Consider the following 25,902-nt stretch of genomic DNA (forward strand, 5'->3'; position numbering starts at 1 on the left):
AATGGTAGACCTCCACTAGTCTGGTTCATCCTTGGGAGCAATTTCCAAACGCCTGAAGGTACCACGTTCATCTGTACAAACAATAGTACGCAAGTATAAACACCATGGGACCACGCAACCGTCATACCGCTCAGGAAGGAGACACGTTCTGTCTCCTAGATATGAACATACTTTGGTGCGAAAAGTGCAAATCAATCCCAGAACAACAGCAAAGGACCTTGTGAAGATGCTGGAGGAAACAGGTACAAAAGTATCTATATCCACAGTAAAACGAGTCCTATATCGACATAACCTGAAAGGCCACTCAGCAAGGAAGAAGCCACTGCTCCAAAACCGCCATAAAAAAGATAGACAACGGTTTGCAACTGCACATGGGGACAAAGATCGTACTTTTTGGAGAAATGTCCTCTGGTCTGATGAAACAGACCAGAGGACCATAATGACCATCGTTATGTTTGGAGGAAAAAGGGGGTTGCTTGCAAGCCCAAGAACACCATCCCAACCGTGAAGCACGGGGGTGGCAGCATCATGCTGTGGGGGTGCTTTGCTGCAGGAGGGACTGGTGCACTTCACAAAATACACGGCATCATGAGGAAGGAAAATGATGTGGATATATTGAAGTAACATCTCAAGACATCAGTCAGGAAGTTAAAGCTTGGTCGCAAATGGGTCTTCCAAATGGACAATGACCCCAAGCATCCTTCCAAAGTTGTGGCAAAATGGCTTAAGGACAACAAAGTCAAGGTATTGGAGTGGCCATCACAAAGCCCTGACCTCAATCCTAGAGGAAATGTGTGGGCTGAACTGAAAAAGCGTGTGCGAGCAAGGAGGCCTACAAACCTGACTCAGTTACACCAGCTCTGTCAGGAGAAATGGGCCAAAATTCACCCAACTTATTGTGGGAAGGTTGTGGAAGGCTACCCAAAACGTTTGACCCAAGTTAAACAATTTAAAGGCAATGCTACCAAATACTAATTGAGTGTATGTAAACTTCTGACCCACTGGGAATGTGATGAAATAAATAAAAGCTGAAATAAATCACTCTCTACTATTATTCTGACATTTCACATTCTTAAAATAAAGTGGTGATCCTAACTGACCTAGGACAGCGAATCTTTACTAGGATTAAATGTCAGGAATTGTGAAAAACTGAGTTTAAATGTATTTGGCTAAGGTGTATGTAAACTTCCGACTTCAACTGTATATTCTTCAATAAAGTCTTTGTTGTCATTCAACGAGAGACGACTACTTTTCATGCACATTTTTTCTTTGAGAAATACTGCACATCTTAGTTAGATGTAAAATTGTGTGACTAAGATCTCCTCTGCAAAAATGTCAAAATTAGTAACAGATTTCTTTAGTTATTTTAGATTAATTCTGACAATTTTGATGAGCGTATACTGGCTACGGCGTCTCAAGATGGACAAAGTACTATTGCTGCTTTTTTCTCATTTTTCAAGTGCACATCTTTTAAGGGAGTATGCGAGCTCACTCGTTCGGTTAGCCGAGTACGTCTAGGCGCCAGCCGAACTGAATCATGCTGAAACCTTAAGTGAGTGTGTCTAGGGAGGGGGGTGTATGCGGGCATGTGTGAGAACGAGAGGAGAAAGACAGAGTGTATGCAAGAGGTAGACAGGTAGAGAGGTAGAGAGGTAAAGAGGTAAAGAGGTAGAGAGGTAGAGAGGTAAAGAGGTAAAGAGGTAGAGAGGTAGAGAGGTAGAGAGGTAGAGAGGTAGAGGTAAAGAGGTAGAGGTAAAGAGGTAGAGAGGTAAAGAGGTAGAGAGGTAGAGAGGTAGAGAGGTAGAGAGGTAGAGGTAAAGAGGTAGAGGTAAAGAGGTAGAGAGGTAGAGAGGTAAAGAGGTAGAGAGGTAGAGAGGTAGAGAGGTAGAGAGGTAGAGAGGTAGAGGTAAAGAGGTAGAGGTAAAGAGGTAGAGAGGTAAAGAGGTAGAGAGGTAGAGAGGTAGAGAGGTAGAGAGGTAGAGAGGTAGAGGTAAAGAGGTAGAGGTAAAGAGGTAGAGAGGTAAAGAGGTAGAGCGGTAGAGAGGTAGAGAGGTAGAGAGGTAGAGAGGTAGAGAGGTAGAGAGGTAGAGAGGTAAAGAGGTAAAGAGGTAGAGAGGTAGAGGTAGAGAGGTAGAGAGGTAGAGAGGTAAAGAGAGAAAGAGAGAAAGGGGGAGGAGATAAGAGTTAAGAAGACAGAACTTGGTACTTGTGTATGCATGTATAAGCTATGTAAGTTATACACGTGTGTGCATGCATGGATGCGTTCATGCGTGGGTTTGTGAGTGTGTGTTATCTCCCCCCACCTTTGCAGTAGTCTGCGGGGTCCTCCTGCTCCTCATCGTCAGAGCCTAGGATCTCCTCCTCTGGCTCTGGGGGGACGGCCGGCTCAGGGGGGGCTGGAGGGGGAGGCGGGGGAGTGGGGGCAGACACAGGGGCTTTTTGCTGGGTCTCAGGCCTGACAGAGAGAGAGAGAGAGAGAGAGAGAGAGAGAGAAATACTGTTAGAACCTGAATTGGTTAGGGTAGGAACGACCCTTTGCGCTTACAACATACCAACACGCAATTACCCTAGAATCATCACTGCAGTCGAACATGCATAGCTGAATGCCATTTCTCTTTAAGACCTGATTCCATCCCGGAGCCCATCCCCTATCCCTTTCCCTAGCCTTTGGTGTTCTCAGATCTGAAAGGATTGGAAATGGAACTAGGCCCATGAGGAAGAGAAGATATACATGTCTGCTGTATTTTTATGACTTTAGTATCTTATCAATAAGACAGTGTGTGACTTCTCTTCCCCCTGTGAAAAGTCTGAATTAGACATTAGAGGAGCCTTGTGTTGTCCTATCTAGCTGTATTAGACATTAGAGGATCCTTGTGTTGTCCTATCTAGCTGTATTAGACATTAGAGGAGCCTTGTGTTGTCCTATCTAGCTGTATTAGACATTAGAGGAGCCTTGTGTTGTCCTATCTAGCTGTATTAGACATTAGAGGAGCCTTGTGTTGTCCTATCTAGCTGTCCTCTAACATCTAGGACAACACAAGGCTCGAAGACGTGGATGTCGATTAAGGCAGCCCTCCGCACCTCTCTGATTCAGAGGGGTTGGGTTAAATGCGGAAGACAAATTTCAGTTGAATGCATTCAGTTGTACAACTGACAAGGTATCCCCCTTTCCCATTTCCTTTCCTCCAGCGTCTAATACAGCATAGCATTCTGCAGGACAACATAGGCACTTAGCATTGAGATTCCTGCAGTCATACACGCGCACTTACAAACACAGAGACACATATAGCTTACTGTAAATATGGTACTGGAACTGACCCTGTAATTAGCTTGCTGTAAATATGGTACTGGAACTGACCCTGTATATAGCTTACTGTAAATATGGTACTGGAACTGACCCTGTTTAAAGCTTACTGTAAATATGGTACTGGAACTGACCCTGTATATAGCTTACTGTAAATATGGTACTGGAACTGACCCTGTATATAGCTTACTGTAAATATGGTACTGGAACTGACCCTGTATATAGCTTACTGTAAATATGGTACTGGAACTGACCCTGTATATAGCTTACTGTAAATATGGTACTGGAACTGACCCTGTTTAAAGCTTACTGTAAATATGGTACTGGAACTGACCCTGTATATAGCTTACTGTAAATATGGTACTGGAACTGACCCTGTTTAAAGCTTACTGTAAATATGGTACTGGAACTGACCCTGTATATAGCTTACTGTAAATATGGTACTGGAACTGACCCTGTTTATAGCTTACTTACTTCTCATGTTCTTCTTATTTCTATTTCTCGTTGGTTTTTGTTCTACCTTGTTATTTTTAGTGCTACATTGACATTGATTACTGCATTGTTGGGTTTGGAGCTTGCAAGAAAGGCATTTCACTGTACTTGTGCATGTGACATTAAAACTTGAAACACACACACACACACACACACACACACACACACACACACACACAATACAATTAGGCTATATATTCATACACACTCATACACACTCCATGCTTGGATCTGTTCCCTTGCAGCAGGATGGTCCTTAACCAAAACAGTTGTGTACTGTATCATAGATCACTTCCACAGGCTCAGTGCTTTCATGCACACACACACACCTAGCCACAATAACTCTGAGCCCACTCTATAGCAGTAGCCAGCCTACTTCAGTGTGTCTGTGTACATGTATGTGTGTATTGGTGCATTGAAATGTGTGTGGATATATGTGTGTGTGTGTCACAGGAGGTTGGTGGCACCTTAACTGGGGAGGACACGCTCGTGGTAATGGTTGGAGCGGAATAAGTGGAATGGTATCAAATACATCAAACACATATTTTCCATGTCTTTGATGCCATTCCATTTGCTCCATTACAGCCATTATTATGAGCCGTCCTCACCTCAGCAGCCTCCACTGGTGTGTGTAATGTGTATGTGTGTGTTCATTCATACTGTAGGGAACAATGTACATCCTAGAACACACACACACACACACACACGGGTGTGTGTTTGTGTGTCTATCGCAGCACTATGACCACTCATACACATAACAGCAACAACAGAACCAGAGTGTTTCTGAGTGCATGGAAAGCCCGTGTTTAACAACAAGAGCAACAAGGCAGGAACTAACTCTTAGGATGCGTTCCAAATTGCACCCTATTCCCTATATAGTGCATTACTTTTGACCAGGGCCCATCAACAGTAGTGCACTATGTAGGGAATAGGGTGCCATTTGGGACACATCCTTAGACAAAGCAGCTGATTCAGAGGGGTTGGGTTAAATGCGGAAGACACGTTTCGGTTGAATGCATTCAGTTGCGCAACTGACTAGGTATCCCCCTTTCACAGAGCTAATCACTGGCTGCCATTCTCCTCATTGCAGACATGCCAGTCCAGGCTGTAGTAAACTGACACAGCAGCAAGGGGGTACATTTTTTGGGGCACTGAGCAAATTTTAGGCATTGTGAGCGGAAACCTGAACGTTGTGAGGATTTTGTGCAACTTCCGGCGCGCGTTTACAGTGAACACTGAGGCTGTACTCTTACAGTTTTAGACAGTAGCTAATAGGCTATTGTGGCTATTTAAGCACAATGTAGGCCTACCAACAAAACCAATGGAGCAAATCCCATAACATTTTCACATGGAAATAGCTTTTGAATTATATGATCTAGCCTACAGTAGCCTGTATGTGGTGTTCAATGCAGGCCTACATTGCATGAGACTTTTAAAAACGTTTTTACATTATGAAGGGCTTGACATTAATTTATGATTTTTTTACTTGGTCTGTAACACCATGGGCCAAATAGGTGACTGTAAATTGCATTTTATTGTGTTATATGATGCAAGAAACCACTTTAGAAAATAAAAGTCATTATTATTACCATTCAGAGAATTAGACAATGTAGGCTATCCCTCTGCCTATTGGCTTATTTGCATATTCAAGCATGTCTCAAAATACAACACTGCCCATTTCATTACGACATAAGCTTTTTACCTGACTGACTTTTCAAAGAATTGTAGCTTACATGTGTTGTGCTCTCGTAGGAAGCAGTAACTCCCCGGCTCTGCGCTCTGATCTGAACTGATCTGAAAAGCGCATTCACTTGCTGGTGATTGAAAGGCAGGAGCAACCCCTGCCAATAGAATTCTACTCTGTTGCGCTCTGGTTCTGCCTACAACAAAATCACAGACTCAACCTTTCAAAGTTAGATTTGTTTTGGTTTGTTGCATTGAAAAGGGGCTGATATAATGTTGATTCGATCACATAAAAAACTATCTATATAGTGCAAACTAAATGGGGCGAACTCAGAAGTTCAATCTCTTGCGTCTCTGCGTGGCCTGGCATTTCTTCTGTGAGCGGTAGTCCTGGAGGAGGTGCGCGCCGCGCACACGAGGGAACATTTGGGATAACCCTGGTTTCTTTTTCCTCAGGACAAATGCATTAACTAACACTTTGTTTCGGGGCTTAACAGGGCTGTTGGTTTCTAGATGGTTAAGTGTCACAAGCAGTGTAATTATGTAAGGGATAATCAATGAGCGGGCTATGCTTTCTATGGAAAATAATGAATGATGTGGAAGGTGTGTTCCATAACGTGCTAGCGGAGTAGAACTGACCTTCCACAGAGTTGCATTATTTTCCAGAGAATGCATAGAGCCCAGAGTTCATTATCCCTTTTATACCATGGCTATTATTTAACTCATTTGCTGGTAGAAATGTGTTCAACATCCACTGAAGTAGCTAGCAAGTTTACTAGATAGCTACAGTAGTTACCATGGTAACTAAACAAACATACTTGCTAGTTTAGTAAACCAAACCACCAGTCCCAGCTTGCTATTATGAAAATCGAATTCAACAATACGGCAGGTAGCTTAGTGGTTAAGTGGTTAAGAGCGTTGTGCCAGTAACCGAAAGGTCGCTGGTTCTAATCCCCGAGCCAACTAGGTGAAAAATCTGTCGATGTGCCCTTGAGCAAGGCACTTAACCCTAATTGCTCCTGTAAGTCGCTCTGGATAAGAGCGTCTGCTAAATGACAAAAATGTAAATGTAAATAATGTTTTCAATTCGATTTTTGCTTTCGAAAGCAGTTCAAACAAAACATGTAAGAACGAACTATAGCCATTGAATTCTTCTGTGCAGATATACTGTGCATAATAGGGAATTATAAACTGGGTGGTTCGAGCCCTGAATGCTGATTGGCTGACAGCAGTGGTATATCAGACCGTATACCACGGGTAAGCCAAAATATTTATTTTTACTGCTCTAATTATGTTGGTAACCAGTTTATAATAGCAATAAGGCACCTCGGGGGTTTGTGGTATATGGCCAATATACCACGGCTAAGGGCTTCACGTGTGTGTGTGACCATGTGTGTGTAAACAACGCCCTGTGTGGTATGTCCTGTAAGTGTGTTTGTGTGTGTGTGTGTGTTGAGCAGGTCCACAGCACCACCCCCCGCACCCCATTTCGTGAACTAACATTCACACTTGCCTCTTTCCCCCCCTTACTAGCTCTGACTTTGCTGCTAGCTACTTTATTGGGGAAAAATGTACTTACTATGACTGAGATATGTGGTTGTCCCACCTAGCTACCTTAAGATGAATGCACTAACTGTAAGTTGCTTTTCTTTAACGAGTCCGACGCAAAGGATATACTGCTTTCTCGGGAACGGGCCCAAATCCCCATCATTTGTGTGAAAAAAAGACGGAGAAAATGGGGCCGGAGGTCGGACTGCCTTGTGCCTTCTGAGAATTCGTAGGCGAGTGAGTAAACCTCCACTACCATCCATTATATTGGCCAACATGCAATCATTGGAAAACAAAATGGATGATCTACGATCAAGAATATCCTACCAACGGGACATTCAAAACTGTAATATCTTAAGTTTCACTGAGTCGTGGCTGAACAACGACACGGAAAATATAGCGCTGGCGGGATTTTCCATGCATCAGCATGACAGAGAAGCTACGTCTGGTAAGACGAGGGGCGGGGGTGTGTGTCTATTTGTCAATAACAGCTGGTGCGTGATGTCTAATATTAAAGAAGTCTCGAGGTATTGCTCGCCTGAGGTAAAGGACCTTATGATAAGCTGTAGACCACACTATCTACCAAGAGAGTTCTCATCTTGTCACGCCCTGGCCTTGAGAGGCCTGTTGTCTTTAGTTGGTTTGGTCGAGGCGTGAGTTTCTATGTTATATATTCTATGTTTATGATCTAGTTAGTCTATTTCTGTGGTTCTAGGTTTGGCCGGGTGTGATTCCCAATCAGAGACAGCTGTCGCTCGTTGTCTCTGATTGGGAATCATACTTAAGTAACCCATTGCCTACTGTGTATTGTGGGATGTTGTTCCTGTTAGGCTTGTATGTGTATAGCCCTTTGGACTTCACGTTACGTCGTTTCTTGTTTTGGTTTGTATGTTTATTGGGTGAATAAACATGTACGCTTTTCACGCTGCACCTTAGTCCGACCCGTCTCTCAACGTTCGTGACAGAAGATCCCACCAAACGAGGACCAAGCAGCGTGGCCAGGAGGAGCAAACACCTGGGACACAGCGGGAGGCTACGTTGGTAGATGTCCTCCTCGTTTGGGGGAAAATCACAGAGGAGGAGGCCGTCCGTTACGGTAGGGCAATGACGGAGGAAGCCCGGGTAGAAGAGGATCAACGGCGACATCAACGGTGCCGGCCGAAGAGGAAGCCCGAGAAGCAGCCCCAATAATTTGTTTTGGGGGGGCTCACGGGGTGGACGACGAGGCAGCAGGAGGCCGGGAAAGGGCTGACTAGAGAGGAGGAGGTGTCGTGCGAAAGTGGGCATCCAGCCAGGACGGGTTGTGCCGGCTCAACGCTCCTGGTCTCCAGTGCGCCTTCACGGTCCAGTATATCCTGCGCCAGTCCTACGCACTGTGTCGCCAGTGCGCGTTCACAGCCCAGTGCGTCCTGTGCCAGCGCGCCGCACGTTTCGTGCGAAAGTGGGCATCCAGCCAGGATGGGTTGTGCCAGCTGTACACTCCAGACCTCCAGTACGCCTCCACGGTCCAGTATATCCTTCCCCGGTTCTACGCACTGTGTCACCAGTGCGCCTCACCAGTCCAGTACGGCCCGTACCTGCTCCCCGCACTAAGCCAGTGGTGCGTGTATCCAGTCCGGCACGGCCCGTGCCTGCTCCTCGCACCAAACCAGTGGTGCCTGTCGCCAGCCCGGTATGCCCCGTACCTGCTCCTCGCACCAGACCAGTGGTGCGTGTCCACAGTCCGGCCCGGCCTGTTCCACCGGTGCCTGGTCCAGCAACGGTCAGCTGCTCCATTCCGGAGTCAGAGCATTCCGCTCCACCGGTGCCTAGTCCAGCTCCGGTCAGCGGCTCCATTCCGGAGTCAGAGCATTCCGCTCCACCGGAGTCCAGTCCAGCTCCGATCAGTGGCTCCACTCCGGAGCTAGAGCAATCTGCTTCACCGGTGCCTGATCCAGCTCCAGTCAGCGGCTCCATTCCGGAGTCAGAGCATTCCGCTCCACCGGGGTCCAGTCCAGCTCCGGTCAGCGGCTCCATTCCGGAGCCAGAGTAGTACGCACCACCGGTGCCCAGTCCAGCTCCGGTCAGCGGCTCCACCCCGGAGCCAGAGCAGTCCGCTTCACCGGGGTCCAGTTCAGCTCCGGTCAGCGGCTCCACTCCAGACCCAGAAGTCAGCCCCTCTCCAGGGTCGGGGCCTCCCACACCAGGGTCCAGACAGGGCTTGGTGCATCGTGGGGGGATTGACGATCCAGGCCCAGACGTCAGCCCCTCTCCAGGTTCGGGGTCTCCCACACCAGGGTCCAGACAGGGCTTGGTGAATCGTGGGGGGATTGCCGATCCAGGCCCAGACGTCAGCCCCTCTCCAGGTTCGGGGTCTCCCACACCAGGGTCCAGACAGGGCTTGGTGCATCGTGGGGGGATTGCCGATCCAGGCCCAGACGTCAGCCCCTCTCCAGGTTCGGGGTCTCCCACACCAGGGTCCAGACAGGGCTTGGTGCATCGTGGGAGGAAGGAGAGGGGAAGCATCGCACCGAGGTCCAGACCAGACCAGGGGCGCAACGGGGAGGCAGAGAGGAAGAGGTCGTCACGCCCGGAGCCGGATCCGCCTCCGAGGCTGAAAGCCCACCCGGACCCTCCCCTAATGAGTCAGGTTGGTGCGGCCGGAGTACGCACCTTTTGGGGTGGGGGTACTGTCACGCCCTGGCCTTGAGAGGCCTGTTGTCTTTAGTTGGTTTGGTCAGGGCGTGAGTTTCTATGTTATATATTCAATGTTTATGATCTAGTTAGTCTATTTCTGTGGTTCTAGGTTTGGCCGGGTGTGATTCCCAATCAGAGACAGCTGTCGCTCGTTGTCTCTGATTGGGGATCATACTTAAGTAGCCCATTGCCTACTGTGTATTGTGGGATCTTGTTCCTGTTAGGCTGGTATGTGTATAGCCTTTTGGACTTCACGTTACGTCGTTTCTTGTTTTGGTTTGTATGTTTATTGGGTGAATAAACATGTACGCTTTTCACGCTGCACCTTGGTCCGACCCGTCTCTCAACGTTTGTGACACATCTATATTATTCGTAGCCGTCTATTTACCACCACAAACCGATGCTGGCACTAAGACCACATTCAACGAGCTGTATAAGGCCATAAGTAAACAAGAAAATGCTAATCCAGAAGCAGCGCTCCTAGTGACAAGGGACTTTAAGGCAAACTTAAATCCATTTTACCTCATTTACATATTAGTCATTTAGCAGGCGCTCTTATCCAGAGCGACTTACAGTTAGTGAGTGCATAATTTTTTTTTTTTTTTCATACTGGCCGCCCGTGGGAAACGAACCCACAACCCTGGCGTTGCAAGCGCCATGCTCTACCAACTGAGCTACACGCATGTCTACCAGCATGTCAAATGTACAACCAGAGGAAAAAAAAACTCTAGACCACCTTTACTCCACACACAGACACGCATACAAAGCTCTCCCTCGACCTCCATTTGGAAAATCTGACCATAATTCTATCCTCCTGATTCCTGCTTACAAGCAAAAACTAAAGAAGGAAGTACCAGTGACTCGCTCAATACGGAAGTGGTCAGATGACACGGATGCTACGCTGCAGGATTGTTTTGCTAGCACAGACTGGAATATGTTCTAGGATTCATCCAATGGCATTGAGGAGTATACCACCTCAGTCATAGGCTTCATCAATAAGTGCATCGACGACGTCGTCCCTACAGTGACCGTAGGTACATATCCCAACCAGAATCCATGGATTACAGGCAACATCCGCATCGAGCTAAAGGCTAGAGCTGCCGCTTTCAAGGAGTGGGACACTAATCCAGACGCTTATAAGAAATCCCGCTACGCTCTCAGACGAACCCTCAAACAGGCAAAGCGTCAATACAGGATTAAGATTGAATCCTACTACACCGGCTCCGACGCTCGTCGGATGTGGCAGGGCTTGAAAACTATTACGGACTACAAAGGGAAACCCAGCTGCGAGCTGCCCTGTGACGCAAGTCTACCAGACGAGCTAAATGCCTTTTATGCTCGCTTCGAGGCAAGCAACACTGAAGCATGCATGAGAGCACCAGATGTTCCGGACAACTGTGTGATAACGCTCTCGGTAGCCGATGTGAGCAAGACCTTTAAACAGATTAACATTCACAAAGCCGCGGGGCCAGACGGATTACCAGGATGTGTAATCAAAGCATGTGCGGACCAACTGGCAAGTGTCTTCACTGACATCTTCAAACTCTCCCTGACTGAGTCTGTAATACCTACATGTTTCAAGCAGACAGCCATAGTCCCTGCGCCCAAGGAAGCGAAGGTAACCTGCCTAAATGATTACCGCCCTGTTGCACTCACGTCAGTAGCCATGAAGTGCTTTGAAAGGCTGGTCATGGCTCACATCAACAGCATCAATCCGGATACCCTAGACCCACTCCAATTCACATATCACCCCAACAGATCCACAGATGACGCAATCTCAATCCCACTCCACACTGCCCTTTCCCACCTGGACAAAAGGAACACCTATGTGATAATGCTGTTCATTGACTACAGCTCAGCGTTCAACACCATAGTGCCCACAAAGCTTATCACTAAGCTAAGGACCCTGGGACTAAACACCTCCCTCTGCAACTGGATCCTGGGCTTCCTGACGGGCCTCCCTCAGGTGGTAAGGGTAGGCAACAACACATCTGCCACGCTGATCCGCAACACTGGCGCCCGTCAGGGGTGCATGCTTAGTCCCCTCCTGTACTCCCTCTGTTCACCCACGACTGCGTGGCCTAACATGACTCCAACACCATCATTAAGTTTGCTGACGACACAACAGTGGGTGGCCTGATCACCGACAACGATGAGACAGCCTATAGGGAGGAGGTCAGAGACCTGGCAGTGTGGTGCCAGGACAACAACCTCTCCCTCAATGTGAGCAAGACAAAGGAGATTATCGTGGACTACAGGAAAAGGCGGGCCGAACAGGCCCCCATTAACATCGATGGGGCTGTAGTGGAGCAGGTCGAGAGTTTCAAGTTCCTTGGTGTCCACATCACCAACAAACTATCATGGTCCAAACACACCAAGACAGTCTTGAAGAGGGCACGACAACACCTTTTCCCCCTCAGGAGACTGAAAAGATTTGGCATGGGTCCCCAGATCCTCTAAAAGTTCTACAGCTGCACCATCGAGAGCATCCTGACCGGTTGCATCACCGCCTGGTATGGCAACTGCTCGGCATCTGACTGTAAGGCGCTACAGAGGGTAGTTCGTACGGCCCAGTACATCACTGGGGCCAAGCTTCCTGCCATCCAGGACCTATATACTAGGCGGTGTCAAAGGAAAGCCCAAAAAATTGTCAAAGACTCCAGTCACCCAAGTCATAGACTGTTCTCTCTGCTACCGCACGGCAAGCGTACCGGAGCACCAAGTCTAGGACCAAAAGGCTCCTTAACAGCTTCTACCCCCAAGCCATAAGACTGCTGAACAATTAATCAAATGGCCACCCGGACTATTTGCATTGACACCCCCCTCCATTTGTTTTTACACTGCTGCTACCCGCTGTCTATTATCTATGCATAGTCACTCTACATGTACAAATCACCTCAACTAACCTGTGCCCCCGCACATTGACTCTGTACCGGTACCCCCTGTATATAGCCTCAGTACTGTTATTTTATTGTGTTACTTTTTATTATTTGGTAAATATTTTCTTAACTCTTTCTTGAACTGCATTGTTGGTTAAGGGTTTGTAAATAAGCATCTACACCTATTTGGCGCATGTGACAAATAAAGTTTGATTTGATTTGATAAGAGCATCTGCTAAATGACTCAAATGTCAAATGGAAATGTCCGGACAGGAGTCTCTCATACATGGTAAATTAGAGAGCGGGAAGCATTTTCCCCCCTGAAACACTTTTCTGTGTGTGTGGGCATGCCCAGAACTCAACTCACTCATGAAGGCCAGAGGAGTATTTGGAAGACAAACACATACAGTACTGAAGAGCATGTTCTCTCCAACTCTCCACAAATACACTTCTACTGTCACACCCATCTAAGGCATTTTCAAAGCCAACCCCTATCAAAGCATGTCTTGTGGCCAGTCTTAATTATTGGGAGATAACCCTCTCACACATTCACATGTAAAAACCTGCTTTAACCTTTAGAGAAAAGATAGCATGTTCCCCAATATACAGTAAAGTAGGGAAAAGATTAGGAGCGGAGACATGGGGGATGGAGAGAGAGAGTAGAAAAGGAGAAACAAACTAAACTCCAGGGACAAAAAATTGAATAAAGAGGAAAGGCAAATGCACACACACACAGAGACACACACACACACACACACACACACACAGAGAGAGAGAGAAATGTACCGGTAGTTGATTAAGTAAATCACTTCTCAGTGTGAGTATGTGAGAGCAGAGCACAGTGATACTCCTCCCATCCCCAAAGCCTCTGTTCTAATTCAGGAAAATAGTTCAACATTGTTTATCATTCCCCTGCTAAATGGGAGAGGAAGACAGAAAACTCTTCTCCCTAACGTCAGGACAGCGGAGTCCCTGCCCATCTTCCAAAAACGTCTGAAACCTTACCTCTTCAAAGAGTATCTTAAATCAGACATCTCAGTCTTTATTTTTGCGCTAGTTTGAAATACCTGCACCAAAACTCCAGTATCTAAACTTGTTTTCCATTTTCTTTTTAAATAGGGAGCACATTTGTTTTCAGCACTTTTATTTACATGACTGATCAAAACTCGTTTTCTCATGGCTCTCTCTTGTCACTCTGCAGCAGACATATGGTAAGCAATATGTTTGGAACATCGAATCAACATGAAATCACAGTACCGAATCACAATACATATAGAATCATGAGAATCGCAATACATATCTTATCGGCATCTAAGTATCGTGAAAATATCGTATTGTGAGGTCCCTGGGGCGGCAGGTAGCTTAGTGGTTAAGAGCATTGTGCCAGTAACCGAAAGGTCGCTGGTTCTAATCCCCGAGCCGACAAGGTGAAAAATCTGTCGGTGTGCCCTTGAGCAAGGCACTTAACCCTAATTGCTCCTGTAAGTCGCTCTGGATAAGAATGTCTGCTAAATGACAAAAATGTAAATGTAATTCCCAGCCCTATGTGCAATGAACATGAAGTTTAGTAGTATGATGTAGTATGAGATCTCAAGGCTTGTCAACAGCCTAAATATATGTAGCGAGGAAAGGCGGCTGGGTGCCTCCTCCTTTCAGATAGAACAACCTCAGTATACCCCTGTTCATTCAGTAACATCTTTCCTTAAAAACCATCGTCACATATTGGCGGTCCGTCACCAAGGAAACATTGATTAGGCCTACCATTATACATCCTTGATGGTAAATCAGCATGTCTGACTCTGTACGGCTAGGAAAAGGCAACCTAGGGGTTAACCCATTTCACCTTGGGTACATAGACCTAGCTCTCACTGAACACACTGTTGTCACCTAGTAGGTAATATCATAGAAATAGGGAATATGGATTATATTTCTATCGGTAAAACAGATCATATAATTCAGTGAATTATAGGATCTACAGTATATAGGTAACACATTGATACCTGAACACAACTGTAAGTAAACTCAGTGATGCATCAGTTATGGAATGCCACTGTCATCTCAGTTACAATTTGAGAAACACTGAGAACTATTAAGTAAGACAGACATACTGTAGCTGAATTAAGACCTTTTTTTAATTCAGCTGTCTGTCATTGTGATGAGTCATTGATAATGGAGGAGCGTTATCACCTAGGCAATAGCTTACTAAGCAACTTGACTGTCCACTCAGTGAATACCAGCCTCCCTCAGTCAGAACCAAAACATCATCCCATCCCCCTGGTAATAGGCTACCACTCTCTCTTTTACTGATTCATCATCATCCCTCTCTCTCTCCCTCCCTCTCTGTCCATTTCTCTCCATCCGTATCAGTCTCTCCCAGCAGCAGGCCAGGCCAGCTGACTAATTTGCTCCTCTCCTCCGGTATGTCTGCTCTGCACAGGCCAAGGAAGTGAGATCTCACTGCTATTTCAGTCTGCGGCTTGCCTGCCTGCCTGATGTCACACAGCACTGCCCCCACACTATCCACACTCGCCATGATGAATCTGTACATTACCACTTACCTCCCGCACCATTATGGATCTGAGGCTACAGATATCTGTACAATACATGGCCATAAATCGACCATTACGGGTCTGTAGTGCAATATATTACTGTCCACACACCCCGCCATTTTGGCTCTCTCGGTGTACAATACGTAAAAATAACTTCAGCCCTCCATTAGCATATACTGTCCATCGTCACCATGCATCAACGTTGGTGCAGAATCATTATACTACTGTTCCACTAACCAACTAAACACACCAACCTCGCTATTACAGTAACCTCTGTTTACTTGTTGACTTCAGAGAGATCATGGAGATGAGAGAGAGTGGATTGTTTTGCAGACAAATCAATGTATAGTATTCATAGGTTGCAACTCCGTCACGTCATGCCATTGTTATGAATGTTCTCAAGCCGCCCTCTACCGGCGGCGAAATAGTGGTGCCCTAAAGTCGTGATAAGGCCAGTCATTCTGAACGGAGGTTAACGACTGTTAAATCTAAATTACACTATAGTGCCTGGAAATACGATGACATTGCTAAATTAGTCAAATATATAGTAGGAAACAACTTTGCCAGCATTATCATCTTGTCTAATTTACTTTAGACAGAGAGCAATGTTGTCATTAGTGAGCAAAGTTAGTCAAAAATAGCTAGCAATGCTAATGTTAGCTAGCTAAGATCCAGTGTCCTCCCCTCAATCTTAGATAACTAGCTACGTTATACTGCATCTAAAGTCAATCTGGCGACATCAAAATGATGACAAAAGTTGTTCCTACTAATTACTTGTCTCCTATTGAATGGCATTGCCAAGCCACTGTAATGCATTTTTGATTAAATCTTCATCAGCGCTCATTGACGATGCATTGAGTAGAATACTAGGTCGGGCATCAGTCCAAAACGAACGTCAAAACAATATTGTGACGAAACATGCAACCCATGAATAGGTCCAGTTCATACTGTACTGCCACTATATAGTACACAAAACACAGACAGAAAAATAAATATTATGAACACACACACACCAGCTCTATGCTGCAGTGCACACCAGTCAATAGGTGCTGATTAGACTGTTACTTTATTTTCCCATGGGGCAGCCAATAGATACTGCACTACACTGACCTACACACTACTACACACAAAAACATACGCCCAAGAACACACAAAAGCCAATACAAACATCATCACTTAATGCACACTACATTATACTGTATCTAGCTCGAATGCCAGAGTAGTAATACTTTTTATGACATCATTAATTAATCATACAGGCCTGAGCCCATAGAAATAAGAATGAATGCCTGAGCCACGCATTGGGCTGTCACTCACACGCCAGGCACGGAATAATGCGACCAGCAACGACAACAACCACTTAAACCGGGACTCACTCTTTTCACGCCACTTCGATACAAAGTGATTTTTTTGTAGCAGGTTAGGAGAGCATTTTCGCTAACCCTAACCCTTTTCCTAACCTTAACTGTCTCCTAACATGCTGTGTAAACTGCTACGAAAAAGTTGCTTCAGTATCGAAGTGGCGTGAAAAGAGTGTTTCCCTAAACAACCTGTGGTATCCTAATACCATCACTATCATCAATAGCCTAGCGATGACAACAGTGACACATCAAAGGTGACAGGCTTGTGGTGCTGAAAGGACAGCAACCGTAATCTGTTCACTCCGTGGAGAACACTTTTTGTAAAACACAAACAGGTCCGATAGAAAGAGCAGTGTAACCAGTGTGAAATGGCTAGCTAGTTAGCGGTGTGCGCTAGTAGCATTTCAATTGGTGACGTCACTCGCTCTGAGACCTTGAAGTAGATGTTTCCCTTGTTCTGCAAGAGCCGCAGCTTTTGTGGAGCGACGTGTAACGGTGCTTCGAGGGTGACTGTTGTCGATGTGTGCAGAGGGTCCCTGGTTCAAGCCCAGGTAGGGGCGAGGAGAGGGACGGAAGCAACACTGTTACAACAGCATACTGTTAAAAGCAACCCATTCATAAGCCAGTAGGCCCCCAATCATAACAAAAACACAACCATTAAGCATTTCCAAATCAATACGTACAACTTGATCAAAGTAACTGGTGATCTAAAGTTTAAATGCAACAATGTTTCACACGCATTATTTTCAAAGCGATAGCTAACAAGCAAGCTGCTAAAAACAGTGCCACTCACCAAATGATAATCATTTGTAAGTTAACTTCTTGTTGAAAGTTAATCTTGAAGGGAGATGTTAACAAATCAGCAAAAACATCCTCTTTTGTAATGTCATTTGAGTTGATTGAACAAATCACAGCACAGATTGATGGGTACACTTCCTGATTTTACTTCCTGCTTTGCTCCTATGGGTACACTCGCAATGGCCCCAGTCCACCCATTATGCCATCATTGACTTGAATGGGAACACCCATTCTATTCATTCTTATTTATATGGTTAACCCTTCCTTTCCAACACAAACTGAAGAGATTAAATAGAAATTAAAACATTTTATTTTATATTTTAATTGTATAAATTCTTAGGCCTTCTCTGAAGGTGTAGAAGGCCTTTACGCTTCCCCACTGATTAAATGCAAGGGCACCCAGCCACCCACACGTTAATTCAGAAACACACTAGTAAGCATACACACAAGACCACATACTCACTGTCACACTACAGCATAGTCAGACACCCATCCACAACTGGATGGGACTTTTGTTCCATAGAAGCGCTTGACATTGAATCATATTTGCATTGTGAAACAGGCCTGCTAGCTGGCATGCTACTTCTTACTGACACCACAGCCTGTTCCCATGTCACTGGCCCATGTAACAGCTCACACAAACACAAAGACACACACACACTCGCACACATGCCTGTGCACACACGCACACACACACACACACACACAAACAAACGCGCACACACAGTTGAGGCACACTGACATGACTGCACAGCCAGCATAAACACAGAGGGCTGATTCTACCCTATTGACACAAGAGGCAATATGATTTTGTGTGTGTGATGTTTACTACACAGGATGTGTGTGAATGTGTACTTACTGTACATGCATTGCTAAACATCAAGCCATTAGACTTGGCTGTGATCATGTGATGTGACCACAAACAACCCTGAACAGTTACAGTATAATATCTGCATTCCTCCACATATCAAGACACATTCCCATAGGTACAGTATCTAGCTACAGCATACCACTAAGTACTGAATAATTTGTCTGGAACTCAACCACTCATACAGTCTATTCACATCCATATTCATTCAGTGATGTCAAACAGAGCCATGACCATTGTGGAGGTCGATTCCTCCCACGCTGGTACAGTTGAAGTCGGAAATGTACATACACCTTAGTCAAATACATTTAAACTTAGTTTTTCACAATTCCTGACATTTAATCCTAGTAAGAATTCCCTGTCTTAGGTCAGTTAGGATCACCACTTTATTTCAAGAACGTGAAATGTCTGAATAATAGTAGCGAGAATAATTTCTTTCAGCTTTGATTTCTTTCATCACATTCCCATCACATTACATACAATCAATTAGTATTTGGTAGCATTGCCTTTAAATTGTTAAACTTGGGTCAAACGTTTTGGGTAGCCTTCCACAAGCTTCCCACAATAAGTTGGGTGAATTTTGGCCCATTCCTCCTGACAGAGCTGGTGTAACTGAGTCAGGTTTGTAGGCCTCCTTGCTCGCACACGCTTTTTCAGTTCTGCCCACACATTTTCTATAGGATTGAGGTCAGGGCTTTGTGATGGCCACTCCAATACCTTGACTTTATTGTCCTAATGCCATTTTGCCACAACTTTGGAAGTATGATTGGGGTCATTGTCCATTTGGAAGACCCATTTGCGACCAAGCTTTAACTTCCTGACTGATGTCTTGAGATGTTGCTTCAATATATCCACATAATTTTCCTTCCTCTGTCACGATCGTCGAAGGAGGAGGACCAAGGCGCAGCGTGATACTCGTACATCTTATTTTATTAAGTGTACACACGATAAACAAAACAACAAACGATACGTGAAGTCCAACGGTACTAACAAACCAAAAGGAACAAGATCCCACAAACACTGTGGGAAAACTGGCTGCTTAAGTATGGTTCTCAATCAGAGACAACAAGCAACAGCTGATACACGTTGCCTCTGATTGAGAACCACACTGGCCAACATAGAAATACAATACTAGAATGGAAAACAAAGAGCACAAAACATAGACTCTACACACCCTGGCTCAACATAAAAGAGTCCCTAGAGCCAGGGCGTGACAGTACCCCCCCCCCCAAAGGCGCGGACTGCGACCGCGCCTAAACATAACCGAACAGGGAAGGGCTGGGTGGGCATTCCTCCTCGGAGGCGGTTCCGGCTCCGGGCTTGACCACCACCCTCCAACAAACCCCCCATAGCGCCCCTGGTCCGGTCTGGCCCCACTGGCTGGAGCTGGACTGGACATCGGTGGAGCAGATTGCTTAGGCTCCAATGTGGAGCAGCTGACCGGTACCTGACCAGGCACCGGTGACCCAGGCACGGGTTGTGCCGGGCTGGCGACGCGCACCGTAGGCTTGGGGCGAGGGGCAGGAACAGGCCGGGCCGGGCTGGCGACGCGCACCATTGGCTTGGTGCGAGGGGCAGGAACAGGCCGGGCCGGGCTGGCGACGCGCACCATTAGCTTGGTGCGGGGAGCAGGAACAGGCCGGGCCGAGCTGGCGACGCACACCGTAGGCTTGGTGCGAGGTGCAGGAACAGGCCGGGTCGGGCTGGCGACGCGCACCATTAGCTTGGTGCGGGGAGCAGGAACAGGCCGGGCCGGGCTGGCAACGCGCACCATCGGCTTGGTGCGGGGAGCAGGAACAGGTCGGGCCGGACTGGGAACACGCACCACTAACTTAGTGCGGGGAGCAGGAACGGGCCGGGCCGGGCTGGCAACGCGCACCATTGGCTTGGTGCGGGGAGCAGGAACAGGCCGGGCCGAGCTGGCGACGCACACCGTAGGCTTGGTGCGAGGGGCAGGAACAGGCCGGGTCGGGCTGGCGACGCGCACCATCGGCTTGGTGCGGGGAGCAGGAACAGGCCGGGCCGAGCTGGCGACGCACACCGTAGGCTTGGTGCGGGGAGCAGGAACAGGCCGGGCCGGGCTGGCAACACGCACCATCGGCTTGGTGCGGGGAGCAGGAACAGGTCGGGCCGGACTGGGAACACGCACCACTAACTTAGTGCGGGGAGCAGGAACGGGCCGGACCGGACTGGTGACACACACCACTTGCTTGGTGTGAGGAGCGGGACTGGGTTTCTTCATAACCCTCCGCTCCCTCAGCTGCCTACACAGTTCCTCTCGCCGTGCCTCTACTCTCTCCTTCTCCCTTATTGCCTCCAGTAGCTCCTCCCTCTGAACCACTAACTCCTGCTCCCTCTGGACCAATAGCCCCCTTAATCTGGTGGCCTCCTCTCCTATTCTCCCGATACGCCCTGTAGCTGCCTCCTGCTGCCCCGTCATCCATGCCGTGTGTCCCCCCCCCCCTAAAAATTTATTGGGGTTGCCTCACGCCTGTCTGACGACGGCACTGTTGGCGCCGTACCTCCTCTCTCGCCAGGGCCTTAACTTTAGCCCATGGCCCTTTTCCCGCGAGCATGTCCTCCCAGGACCACCATTGGCCCACCTGGGCCATCGCCAACCTCTCCAGCTCCTTACTCGGCGCTTGCTCCTGGACACGCTGCTTGGTCCTGTTTTGGTGGGATCTTCTGTCACGATCGTCGAAGGAGGAGGACCAAGGCGCAGCGTGATACTCGTACATCTTATTTTATTAAGTGTACACACGATAAACAAAACAACAAACGATACGTGAAGTCCAACGGTACTAACAAACCAAAAGGAACAAGATCACACAAACACTGTGGGAAAACTGGCTGCTTAAGTATGGTTCTCAATCAGAGACAATAAGCAACAGCTGATACACGTTGCCTCTGATTGAGAACCACACTGGCCAACATAGAAATACAATACTAGAATGGAAAACAAAGAGCACAAAACATAGACTCTACACACCCTGGCTCAACATAAAAGAGTCCCTAGAGCCAGGGCGTGACATCCTCATGATGCTATGTATTTTGTGAAGTGCACCAGTCCCTCCTGCAGCAAAGCACCCCCACAGCATGATGCTGCCATCCCTGTGTTTCACGGTTGGGATGGTGTTCTTCGGCTTGCAAGCTGCCCCCTTTTTTCCTCCAAACATAACGATGGTCATTATGGCCAAAAATTTATATTTTTGTTTCATCAGACCAGAGGACATTTCTCCAAAAAGTACGATCTTTGTCCCCATGTGCAGTTGCAAACCGTAGTCTGGCTTTTTTATGGCGGTTTTGGAGCAGTGGCTTCTTCCTTGCTGAGCGGCCTTTCAGGTTAGGTCAATATAGGACTCGTTTTACTGTGGATATAGATACTTTTGTACCTGTTTCCTCCAGCATCTTCACAAGGTCCTTTGCTGTTGTTCTGGGATTGATTTGGACTTTTCGCACTAAAGTACGTTAATCTCTAGGAGACAGAACGAGTCTCCTTCCTGAGCGGTATGACGGCTGCGTGGTCCCATAGTGTTTATACTTCATTACTATTGTTTGTACAGATGAACGTGGTACCTTCAGGCATTTGGAAATTGCTCCCAAGGATGAACCAGACTTGTGGAGGTCTACAATTATTGGCTGATTTATTTTGATTTTCCCATGATGTCAAGCAAAGAGGCACTGAGTCTGAAGGTAGGCTTTGAAATACATCCACAGGTACACCTCCAATTGACTCAAATGATGTCAATTAGCCTATCAGAAGCTTCTAAAGCCATGACATCATTTTCTGGAATTTTCCAAGCTGTTTAAAGGCACAGTCAACATAGAGTATGTAAACTTCTGACCCACTGGAATTGTGATACAATGAATTATAAGTGAAATAATCTGTCTGTAAACAATAGTTGGAAAAATTACTTCATGTCATGCACAAAGTAGATGTCCTAACCGACTTGCCAAAACTATAGTTTGTTAACAAGAAATTTGTGGAGTGGTTGAAAAACGAGTTTTAATGACTCCAACCTAAGTGTATGTAAACTTCCGACTTCAACTGTAAGAGGAGGAAGACTGCTGCATGCTAGCTCTGAAAGAGAAACACAGTAGCCTGCTCTGCTCTTAGTGCATCTCATGGAATTCTATGCACAACACAATAAACCCCTGAGTGTTTACAGTTTGTGTTATGGTTGTATAAAAGGTAAACATCTGAATAACTAATGTTGTTTAAGTGTTGCATGAGGGTTTAGGCTGAATGTTTTCAGGACGTCATAGTAACAATATGGAGGCAACATCACCACCTAAATACAACGTTGTTTAGACGTTTTCCCATTGTGAATGTGTTTTATCATTTGGTCACATGCTGCTGGACTTTAATAGACTGTCTAATAGACTATTAGTCTTGGTTGTTACATTCCCTTACATGGTAGCTCTCCACAAGTGCACACACACACACAGTGGGACGTACGCATACACACACAAAATATCTATACTCAGGGGTGCACATAACTGGTACGCAGGTACGCAAGCGCGACAAAAATCAGGAAAGCGTAATGCCACTTGTGTTACTACGCGCCTTTGCGTACTTGACCGATCTTCTCATCTAACCTTACACATGACATGTTGCTTGTCAACTACTGTCAGGGATGTCCAAAAAGCAACAGACATTAAGCAGCTTCTTTGGCGTTTCGCCACCTACAAAGAAACGCCAACTGGAGCCAGAGCCGAAGAAAATACTTTTTTCGGAAAAGTGGCTCCAAGATGTGCAGGGCTTGAAGCTAACGATGAGCGCACTGAAATGTGGTGCAAGATTTGCCGCTCAAATCCACATCTAGCAGACAAAACGGGTGCATTTTATAAAGGCTCAAAGAATTTCAACCATCCTTTATTTGACAAACATGAAAAGAGCAAGGAGCACACGAATGTGGCGCAAGCCATTGCTAAGCTAGCCGAGAAGAAATGTCCAGTCGCCCACTTGCCAGATGGCGAGACAAGCGGAGTGAAGAACAGCGGCAAGCTCTGTTTAATATTTATCTCCTCGCCTTCCATAAAGCTAAACACGCACGTCCCATGTCTTCCTATTCTGAGGATGTTCCTTTACTGAAGCGGCTAGGAGTAAATGTCGGAGGTGCATATCATTCAGGTGAAGGGGGCACACGGATCATGCAGAGCATCGCTCACACCATCATCCTGGAGTTACGAGCCAAGTTGCAGTCTGCTGAATTTTGGGGGCTGCTTTTTGATGGATCTGAGGACATCACAAAAACTGAGCAGGAAATCATTTACATTGTGTCTGTGTCCAGCAACGGAGAGTTTACTTCGGACTTTATTGGACTGATTGAATTGGGTGCTGACCGAACCGCGCAGGCCATAACAGACGGACTTGTGAGACTTTTCCAGGACACAGGCTTGGATGACTGGACAACAAAGTTGGTCGCTGTGTGCACAGACGGGGCTGCTGTCAATCTACAACGGCGTTGTGCCAAAACTCTGGCAACTTGCTGCAGTTGGAGACTCCCTTGTGCACATTCTGTGCACCGCACACACACTGGAGAATTGCGCGAAATCAGCTGATCGCAACGTTCCTTACTGTGAGACATTTAATCGCTCTGTGGTCAAGCTGCTGCAGTTTTATTTACAAAAAGGTGGAGCAAAAAAAACTGCTGCACTGAATAAGCTATGTGAAGAAAATGGGATCTCCTTTGTGAAACTGGGTAAGTTTCATAATATCAGATGGTCTGCATGGAGGCATGGAACACTGTTAAAAATATCAAGACTATTGCCAGCCATTAAAATGCAACTGGTTACGAGTGATAACAGTGACTTGCAGCATATCTGCACAGAGCGTTTTCAGTGCTTTCTGTCAAACATGCTTGACATTTGCAAAATTTTGAAGACCACATCCATTAGGTTTCAGAAGGAAAAGCTGACCATTGAACTCATGGTGGCCATTGGACAGTTCACACTTCTGCTTGATGGTGAAAGCCACAGGGCACACACTGTTTCCAATGCTGATGCTGACAGAGACAAGACACACTTACTCAGGGGGTTAATTGAAGAGTTTGAAATCAGATATGACTCCCTCAAGTCATGTGATCATTTCTTACTATTTGATCCTTCAACATGGCCTCAGTAAATGCAAGACCTCCACAGTTTTGGAAACACAACAGTTTGCAGCATTCTCAAGAAATATGAGGCCACCTTGCAACTTGACAAAGATACCACTGTGACAGAATGGATGCGCTTAAAGCAGGCAGGAAAACGCTTGGGAGCCTCTTCTGTGTATGACTTGGTCCAAATAGTAAATACAAGTAACCCAGATGCTTACTCCAAAATCAACAAGGTGGTTAAGCTGTCTCTTACACTGCCTTTAAGCAGTGCAGCTTGAGAGAGGGGATTCTCACATCTCAACATAATAAAAACCAAGTACAGATCTCGTCTGTCACATGCTCGTCTCTCAGCCCTGATGCACATTCACCTGTCAAAGCAGACCACAGAGACATTTGACCCAAAGCCTGCTGCTAGACAGCTAATCGGAGGCTCAACCAAGGACAGGGAGGTGCATCTGCAGCATCTTCATCATCTACCATGCAGGAAGCTGAAGCAGAGGACAGTGGGGGCGACACTGAAGAGGACAGTGGTGGCGGCACTGAGGAGGACAGTGAGGAAGACTGCACTTATTAAGACCACGCTACATATGGGATGAGTACCAGACACCATCTGCTGGTACTCACCTGAGTAACTCACTGAAAAAGTTATGTGCACCCCTGTCTATACTACCCTCTTACCTCTAACCCCCAACATATCCAGTACAGATAGGTATGTCTCAGTGGGTGAGAGGGCTGACTATCTATCATCTAACAGAGCCCTCTATCCTCCACACATCTCCCCTCTCCCTCACTTCCCCTGTTAATCTACCTGTTTTTGAAGGCTCTGTGCCGTAGCCTCAACACGCTCATAGCCAGGCCCCAAGACCTTGGCCTAGACGGACTACAATCCATAGAGAAGGATGGAGAGACGGATGGACAGATAGGTGGAAAGGTGAACGGACAGATGGACACACACGGACCGTCGGCCGGGCAGCTCTCTCAGATGTGGTTGAGGTGAGGAGAACACACACACACTGGGTTGGCCAAGCAGAGAGGGTCAGGGCCAGAATTCCAAGCCCAGCCACGTGGTGCTCTTTCACCTAACTGCTAATGGCCCTGCCTATCATGCATCAAACCTCACGTGGCCACACACACCGTGTGTGCCGCTGCTATATACATATAGAGGAAACACTGATTACCTACAGTATGAGACATGAATAAGTTATCTTAGATGGGGATTAGTACTACTGAATGGTGAGAGTAGAGGTGAAAGGTCTGGGACAGTTGTTCCACCATGCATGGGCTCTGTTTCTACTCTCTATGTGTGTCTGGTCAGCCTGTAGGGCTCCGTTTCTACTCTCTATGTGTGTCTGGTCAGCCTGTAGGGCAAGCTGACACACACACAGAAACAATCAAACAAACAGACCATTATCATTCCAGTGCGTTAATACAGCAGCTATGTCAGCCCAGAGATTAGGCATCTGCTGACCCAGCGTTTACCCCTACACTCCTAATCTGTCTCTCTCTCTCTGTTCTACAATCTCTGTCTATCCGTCTCTCTCTCTCCTTGTTCTACAATCTCAGTCTATCCGTCTCTCTCTCTCTCTCTCCTTGTTCTACAATCTCAGTCTATCCGTCTCTCTCTCTCTTTGTTCTACAATCTT

The 25,902-nt window shown here is 46.6% G+C and overlaps 1 protein-coding gene and 1 pseudogene across 2 annotated transcripts in view; one reads left to right on the forward strand and one right to left on the reverse strand.

Annotated features, from left to right (window-relative positions):
• The window catches only part of LOC311149240 (SRSF protein kinase 2-like), a gene marked incomplete at its 5' end in the record, with an annotated part of 31,919 nt that extends 29,453 nt beyond the window's left edge, over nt 1–2,466 (reverse strand). The window contains one exon of the mRNA XM_084186327.1: nt 2,304–2,466. Within this exon, the coding sequence (XP_084042453.1) occupies nt 2,304–2,466 (163 nt within the window). The remainder of the gene's footprint in view (nt 1–2,303) is intronic.
• A 22,504-nt stretch (nt 2,467–24,970) lies between these two features.
• LOC311148774 (gamma-parvin-like) overlaps nt 24,971–25,902 on the forward strand; it is an 11,817-nt pseudogene continuing 10,885 nt past the window's right edge. The window contains exons 1-2 of the transcript in view: nt 24,971–24,982; nt 25,080–25,252. The product of the transcript in view is annotated as a gamma-parvin-like (transcript). The remainder of the gene's footprint in view (nt 24,983–25,079; nt 25,253–25,902) is intronic.

Source organism: Coregonus lavaretus (assembly GCF_964263955.1).
Source record: "Coregonus lavaretus genome assembly, chromosome: 21".
Taxonomy (NCBI): Eukaryota; Metazoa; Chordata; class Actinopteri; order Salmoniformes; family Salmonidae; genus Coregonus; species Coregonus lavaretus.